Source organism: Argiope bruennichi, chromosome 5 (genome assembly GCF_947563725.1).
Source record: "Argiope bruennichi chromosome 5, qqArgBrue1.1, whole genome shotgun sequence".
Lineage (NCBI taxonomy): Eukaryota > Metazoa > Arthropoda > Arachnida > Araneae > Araneidae > Argiope > Argiope bruennichi.
The window spans coordinates 75,414,294-75,422,363 of NC_079155.1; the positions used below are offsets into that span (position 1 = coordinate 75,414,294).

The following is an 8,070-nucleotide window of genomic DNA, read 5'->3' on the forward strand; positions in this document are numbered from 1 at the left end:
AATAAATTACAATAATAATTAACATGAAATGATTTTAAAAATTTCTAAGACTGGAATTTTATACTTACTTTTGAATCTGTTAAATCTTGTGCGATTTCTTGTCTTTTTTCATTTTGAACAAAGATATCTGAAGTATTTTTCGCAATTCCAATGCCATGATTTATCTTAGTTTCAGCATCAGGATGCTGCGATTTTTGGAATATTTCTTCCTTATTTTCATCAAGAATGGACATCTTGCCTTTCTTAGCAGGAATAATATTAAATTTTTCACTTTCATTTTCTTTCAAAATCACAGAAGGTTCCTTTCCTTTAAATTTATCAGTAAGTTCTATAATTGAATGCTCTTGTTCATCATCAGATTTTTCTTCAGAAGTATAGCATCGTCCACGTTTTAACACAATTTTTTCTTTCCTTTTGCTCTCGTGACTTGGCACAGGACTAACATCATGAGAAAACCGTGATTCTTTTTCTGCAACTGACCAACTAGAACCTTTTCCAAGTGAATAATATTTAGACTGTCCATGTGGGCTTCTTTCATGAGATCGCCTTTCTCTCCGAGACGATCGTTCTGGACTTCTTCGTCTAGGATCAAATGATCGATAATTTGGACTATAGCCACGATAGTGATAGCTTGGACTTCGGTAACGAGAATGAGAATTAGGAGGGCTATAACTAGGAGATCTTCGTCTATAATATTCAGGTGACCTAAGCCTCGGACTGTCACTAGGTGATTTATGCCTTGGACTATAACTGGGCGACCAGTGTCTATCAGGTGATCTCAATTTATAACTCTTAGTTCTCAGTCTGTATTCAGAATATGATTCCATTCCTTCTTTAAAAAAATGATATCTCTCTGAATGTCTTCTTAGTAGTCTTTCATTAAACCGTTCTTCCATGTATGAGTCATCTGATTTTTTATAACTGCTCTCGCTATAACGCTTAGGAAGAATGCGTACTTCATCTTTAAAACTAGTATTTACAAGTTCCTGACCCTTTTTTGCTTTTTCATGAATGGCTCTTCGACTCCTTAAATCACCAGTTTCGTAAACATCCTTATCTATTTCCAAATCACTACTTTTGTTTAAGTTGCGAGTTGAGATTAAAGAATTTTCTTTGGCAGTATACTTAGAAGAAGGAAGCCTACTTTCTTTCACTTGGACCACCCTTTTAGAAGGAGAGCTTTCTCCTTGTTTAACATTTATTAACAGTTTAGGAAATTTCGATGACTCGCTTGATAAAGATTTATCCATAGACCTTTTCTCAATATCATAAATAACCCGTCTTTCATTCTGAGGAAGTTCATCATATTCTGAATAAAATTTGTCGTCATAAGATATATTGTTTACAGAGGCAGACTGATTCAAGGAAGAATTACTACGTTTTATAGCAGGAGAGTTTGATTCTGAAAAATGCAAAGAGTTTTCTTTTGAAGTTTTGAAAGAAATGCTTGACCTGGAATCATTATCTAAATTGTGATGCAAATATGAACGCGGTTCATAACTTTTTTCTTTTAATTTAGATGGACTACTGGAATATGCATCATAAGATTCTTTATGTTGTTTAAAAGAGAAAGACAGTTCTTGTTTTGAATATATGTTATCTGAAATTGGATCATCACTGTAATTATTCCAAGATGGTCGTTTTTTAACTGTACTAATACTTAGTTTTATACCGGGCTCTTCCCCATCATCATTTGATTCTTTTGATTTAGATTTCTTATACTTATCAAATTGAGATGTTTCAGTGTCTAATAAATCATCATCGCCATATGTCATAGATCTTACCTTTTTTGTAATTTCATTTTGGAATGATTTTTTTTCAGGAAGATCTGAATCACCATATAAAAATGCATCCTCATCCTCAACAGAATTCAAGTTGAAATCTGTTATAGGTTTAAAAGCAACTGATTGATCTGGACCTGAATTTCTGGATGCATCACTATGTTTAGAAGTAAACAAATCTTCTTCTTCTAATTCATCTAAGTAAGATGAACGATGGTCAGAGTTTTGTTGAAAACCACTCTTTGACTGCTGAGAAAATCTTGGATGTGTTTTATCTGAAGATATTAAGGGAGATTGATAAGATGGATGATGAGTATCATAAGATCGCTGTGTCTCTTGAGAAGAATTGTTTCCAACATCCAATAAACCAAGACTGGATTTAGCAGCTAATGCTTGAGCATACAAATTAGCATTTATATTCAATGATTTAGAATTATTTTGCTGCATCAAATCTTCACCATAAATAGACATGTTAGAAGGATTAGACAGGTACCTTGTACTTCCTTCATAAGAATAAACCTAAAATTTAACAAAAAAGATTACTTCTAAACGAAATAAATACAGATACTAAACATTTTAAATAATAAAAGTTTTCTAGGTTGCAAAATATTTACATCTTTCAGTTTTCTTCAGGGGGAAAAAATAAAACATGAAGGACATTAACTTACATTAATATTTAAAAATGGATTTCCTTAATTCCCTACTCCTATTCTCATTTCTTTCATTAGAGTAATAAAAATGCTTATCTGTACTAACATACTGAAAAGAACAGAAGAGGATATTTTTGTCAATAATGTAATATTAATTTTTTCTTCTAATAAATAAGATTGTTGCAATCTTTTAGCAGATTTTCGATAGAATAATTTTTTCTGAACTTTTAAAATCAAAAGAATGATGATTTGAATGATTTAAAACAAACTAAAAACGCTCAACATTGCTGCAGCAGTTCTAAGATAGAAAGGGAGGAATGTAATACTATTTTTCTATTACTTTCATGATTGTTATTGAGTAATTATTATGATTATGAGTTAAATTTTACTACACAATTTCATTTCTATTTGCTCCTAGCTTAATTTATAAAGAGAAACAAACAAAAACATTAAATATATCTCTTCTCTTAAAACCAAAGAAGCAGTTGTCAAATTTCATTTATGTAAGAATATAAATTTTTTTCACAGGATTTTCCAAAATTTGTTAAACACATATATCCAATGATTTCAAATATTTCTAAAAACTTTATGCTTAGTAAAAAATAAAATTTGTGTAATTCTTTTACATGCATCATCTTTAAGTGAATTACAAGAATATATTTTAAATATGAATAAGAATTCTTAATCCCCCCCCACTAACAGTGCATAGTAATTATAGACTAGAAAAGAAGAAGACTAGAAAAATGAAATTTTTTACTTATTTAAGGCAAGTCACCTATGGTGGCTAATTGGTTTGCAGGAAATATCGGTTCTTTTTAAATTCAGTTAAATCCTTTAGATACAATCAGTCAGTACATCAGTAAATTTATTATTAAAGCTGTGTTATTACAGATGCCCTACATATGCTTTGTTCATTGTGTACATGAACCTATCTAATGGAGACAAATCTTATGACACCATAGATCCTATAAAAAACGTAAATGTCCACTTTTTCATCTTCTAACTTTCTAAATATTGTTATATTTTTATTAATCATATATATTACACAGATATTAAATAGAAAATAGGCAGAAATTAAATTCTTAGCTTTCAACAATGGGAGAAAATCACAAGATCAAATATTTTTTGAAACAGTATAAAAAAATCTAAATTTCAGACAAATAAAGTAACTGCTGTTAAAAATTAAGCAAAAAAAAAAAAAAAATCCAGGCAACATTTTTTTTGATTATTGTCACTTCAAAATTTAAAAAGACGTTTTTTTAAATTTTGAAGGGTTGTAAAATCAACTTCTGCAATGTTACTGCAAGAAATGTCAAAATTCAATTTAATTTTTAATAATTTTTTTAATCACTCTATTTAAACCTTCTAGAGTATATATATGTCAAATTTGGTAACTGTAATTTAGCAGTAGGTCAAATAGTCTACAGATAAAATGCCAACATACACCAATTCATCTTTATTATCAGTAAAGATAAAAGGTGTATTCCTATACAACGCCATGCTCTCAATCAAACACATTGAAAGATAATATGAATAAATCAATCAATTGAAAGAATTATAGATTGATAGAAAATCACTAATTCGTAAATAGACCAGGAATAATAATTCAAGTACTAATTTCAACCATATAATCAAAAAAAAAAAAAAAAAAATCTGGAATAAATTAAATGTTTACTTTTAGTCAACACTTTTAGAAAAACTTTATGTGTAAATAATCCGAACTGAAAGCTCCCACAAATACCATCCATATTTTTACCATAAAGTTATTGTTAAAGGAACAAATGCATATGAGCATTACAGCCTACAAAAAATGATACAAGCAAGATGAATTTTTAAATGAAAAGAGATAATTACTTAGTGATATATGGCAGAAAATTTGTATACAATTACATATGAAGTTTTTATTTTCTCCAAAAAAATGGATTAGAAATAAAGTATAAAATTACTAAAGCAGTTATATCTGCATAACTATTTTGGTAAGATCAGTTTTTAAGAGAAGAGAGGAACAATATATTATACTAGAACAATTTATCACCAAACTGGAAAAAAAAAATAATTAGAAAATAAAAATAGAAAACTAGTATTTAATTTACCAGATTTTATAAGGTATTTAATATGATTAAAAATAAATATCAAATAAAAATGTGCAAATAAATACATGGTACTTATTAATTAATGGTGAAGGATTGATGATAATAAGATTTTCTTCCTGTAAACTTTGATTAAGCAACATAAACAGATGCTTGTTTTCTTGTAAGTTAGAAGTGTGCTCATAGGTTGGCACGCTTTGGTGCTACATCTGGAAGTTTTGGTTCATTCACCATTAATTAATAAGTATCAAATATATGTGTACTATATTTATACACACACACACAAACACACTATATTCTGATGTGGTAGCCACAGCTGTATTATATATAATAAATAGTATTTATATATAATAAATATATTTAAACTATGATTTTTCACATCTTGATCATGATCTATGATTTTTCACATTATGATTATAAATAGAACTAGAATCTAGATTTGAAAATCAGATATTTTGATACTTATTAGTTTTAAGGTAGACCAAAAAAGCAACAATAAAAAAAATTGCCCAAATTATAAAAATATACTTAAGTGCATAAATACACTCATGTCCAAAATTTAGGTCACAAATATAAAATCTGTGAAAAATAAAAAACTATTCACTGTGTTGCCGCAAAATTTGGCACAGAGGTACACAACATTGGTAGAAAGAGTATAGACACATAACAACATGGAAAGGATTTTAATTGGGAATTAAGAAACAGGGTATATCAAAAAGTGTTACATAATGAATGAGGGATAAAGCATTTATCTCGAAGAAAGCCTGTCTAATATGGAGTGTGACCACCGTGCACTGCTATACAGGCTTCACAACGAGCTTTCATAATGTTTATGAGGGTGTCAATAAATGCTTGGGGCAACAAAGCCCATTCTTCCAAAAGCGCAGCTTTTAACTCTTGGAGGGTATTAGGAGGGGGGTTACGCTTTGCAATGGCTCTTCCAAGACCATCCCAAACATGTTCAATAGGATTGAGATGCGGAGACCTCGACAGCCAGTCCATACATCGAATATCCTCTTCCTCAAGAAAATCATCAACGATCTGGACTCTGTGTGGACATGCGTTATCGTCCATAAACATAAAATCTGGACCAAAAGCAAATAGGAACAACCTCACATAGGCTTCAAGAATCTCATCCCTATAGCGATGTGCATTGACAATACCCGCATCGAAGACGTGCAGTGGTGTATGATTGCCCAACATTATGCCATTCCAAACAAGATTCCTCTGCCACCAAATCTGTCGATATCTTTTATGAAGGAGGGATGATAGCGAACTCCTTGCTCTCTACAGATGAGGATTCGACAAGAATCACTCTGTATGATAAATATCGACTCATCACTGAAAAGAACACGCCCCCATTCTTGCTGTGCGCAAGACTGATGTGCTCGGCACCACAACAACCAGGCTTTTTTGTTGGATGCAGTCAAAGGGATGCACTCAACTGGTCGCTGGGTATAAAGGGTCCTCTCTGCTAGATGTCTGTATACTGTTTGTCTGGAAATTCTTATTCCAGACACAGCATCAAGGTCACGAGCAAGTTGAGGAGCCGTTGTCTGCATATGTCGTCATGCGCTTAATGCCAAATAGCGATCCTGTACAGGCGTCGTTGCTCTGTGACGGCCTTCCTGGTTACAGTACCACTTGTTTGGAATTGATTCCACAACCTGTATACCACTTTCGGTGCCACTTGTAACCACCAAACCATCTCCACTTGAGACTGCCCAGCTTCAAACATGCCAACAGCTCTCCATCTCAAGGAATCGTCTAAATGATTATGAGAATTCATTCTCACTGGAAGCAGGTTAAATTTTTTGTTTTAATGCAATATTCACAAAATTGCAGGCAAAACTCCCAGATGCTTAAACGGTCTAATTTCAGTAGTTCCTCAAAAACTAATGCAAAACAACATTTTTTCCCATAACAAAGGTTAATATCATGTTACCAGTCCTTCACAATATATAAAATATAATTTGTTTAAATTTTACTGGTAGTCATTTAGAATTATTTTGAAAAACATTTTTGTGACCTTAATTTTGGACATGAGTGTATATATAATAAATATGTGCATCGTTACAACTGACAAGTACCAATATTTTTAAAAAATTGACGAAAAGCATTATTTAATATTTCGTAACAAACTTAATTAAGATTACTTTTGTTTGAAAGCATTTAATAATATTACAATCACATAACTGTAAGAAAGCAGAGTAATAACATTTGATCATATTAATAGAAACCATATCAAATCCTTTACAATGATATTCAAATTATAAAATAAACCCTAATAAATATAGAAATTCTCCTATATATTTCAAATATAATTTACATATGTTTTGTATATGGATTTTGGTTTTAACATAAGAAAAATTATAAATTATTATACTATTACTTTTTTGTCAGAATAATAAAGGATATAAATTTGAGTTTGCATAGTGTTCAAACAACTGTAAAACCCAAATTTACAACAATTGCTATATATATACTAAGAAATTATTTCTTTAAAGAAAACTAAATGCAAGTCTTAATTCTATGCTAAATAAGAAAAATTCTGATAGATTTGTTAAATGATGTGAACAACAACAGGAATGTTTTATGGAATTAATATTTTCTAATTGTAATAATTTCAGTTTTCAAAAGAATTTTTCTCTTTTTCTACATTATTCTACAAGTCCATCTTAATTATTTAAAAAACAGTTTTTAACTTTGCACTTTCTTTTTTTATATATAAAATGATACTAGCTGAATAGTGATATAAATGGAATAAATTATTTTTAGTCTAAATAAATTAATTCATTTTTCTGTTTCAAATCTTTGCATACCTTATATCTAGGAAAATTCTACTGAAAGTTAGATATATCATGAAATCCAAAGTAAGATTACTTTTCTATTAAACAATAATAAAGTTTTTAATTCCTTTTTTATACTTATAATTTCTGATTACCTTATAATTTGATTAAAAAATTATCTGGATGCTTTCTCCAAATAAATAGTTAAATGAAAATAAAAATGTTTGATGTATTAAGTAATACAGTTTTGTAAATTTAGTAACATGATAGAAATGATTAAAATGCTTCAGATGAAAGAATTTTAAATAAATGGTTTCGGTTTATTTAAGAAAGAAATTAAGTTTTTAAAATTACGATCAGTTTTTGGAAAGATTTTAATGAGAATATATCAAAATATATTTGATACGTATCGTAAAATAGAAGTAGAGTATATAACAATTAACTATGAACAAGATAATTTTTTTATACCTCATCAGAACCATGAGTAGAATTACTTTGCGAAGATGCTTGACGATTGCTATTATGATTAGAGTTTCGCAAAATTCCGCGAGGAGGCATATTTGGGTATTGTGACATCTTGGAAAATCAATATATAATAATTATAAATATCTTCACTCATCAAATAAAAATTCTATAATATTAAGGAATGTCTAGAGCAGAATTATAAATTAACTGCATAATATATATACATATATATAAACAGAAAATCATAACTCAATTTACAGATATCAACAATACAAAGTAAACACACACATCTGTG

General features: G+C 29.6%; 1 protein-coding gene across 2 annotated transcripts in view; it reads right to left on the reverse strand.

The window, feature by feature from the left end:
• Positions 1–8,057, reverse strand: part of LOC129968522 (uncharacterized) — a 31,522-nt gene extending 23,465 nt beyond the window's left edge. For both annotated transcript variants that reach the window (XM_056082501.1, XM_056082502.1), the window contains exons 1-2: positions 7,779–8,057; positions 69–2,300 (exon numbers count right to left, since the gene is read on the reverse strand). In XM_056082501.1, the coding sequence (XP_055938476.1) occupies positions 69–2,300; positions 7,779–7,886 (2,340 nt within the window). In that variant the 5' untranslated portion in view covers positions 7,887–8,057. The remainder of the gene's footprint in view (positions 1–68; positions 2,301–7,778) is intronic.
• Positions 8,058–8,070: the final 13 nt, after the last annotated feature.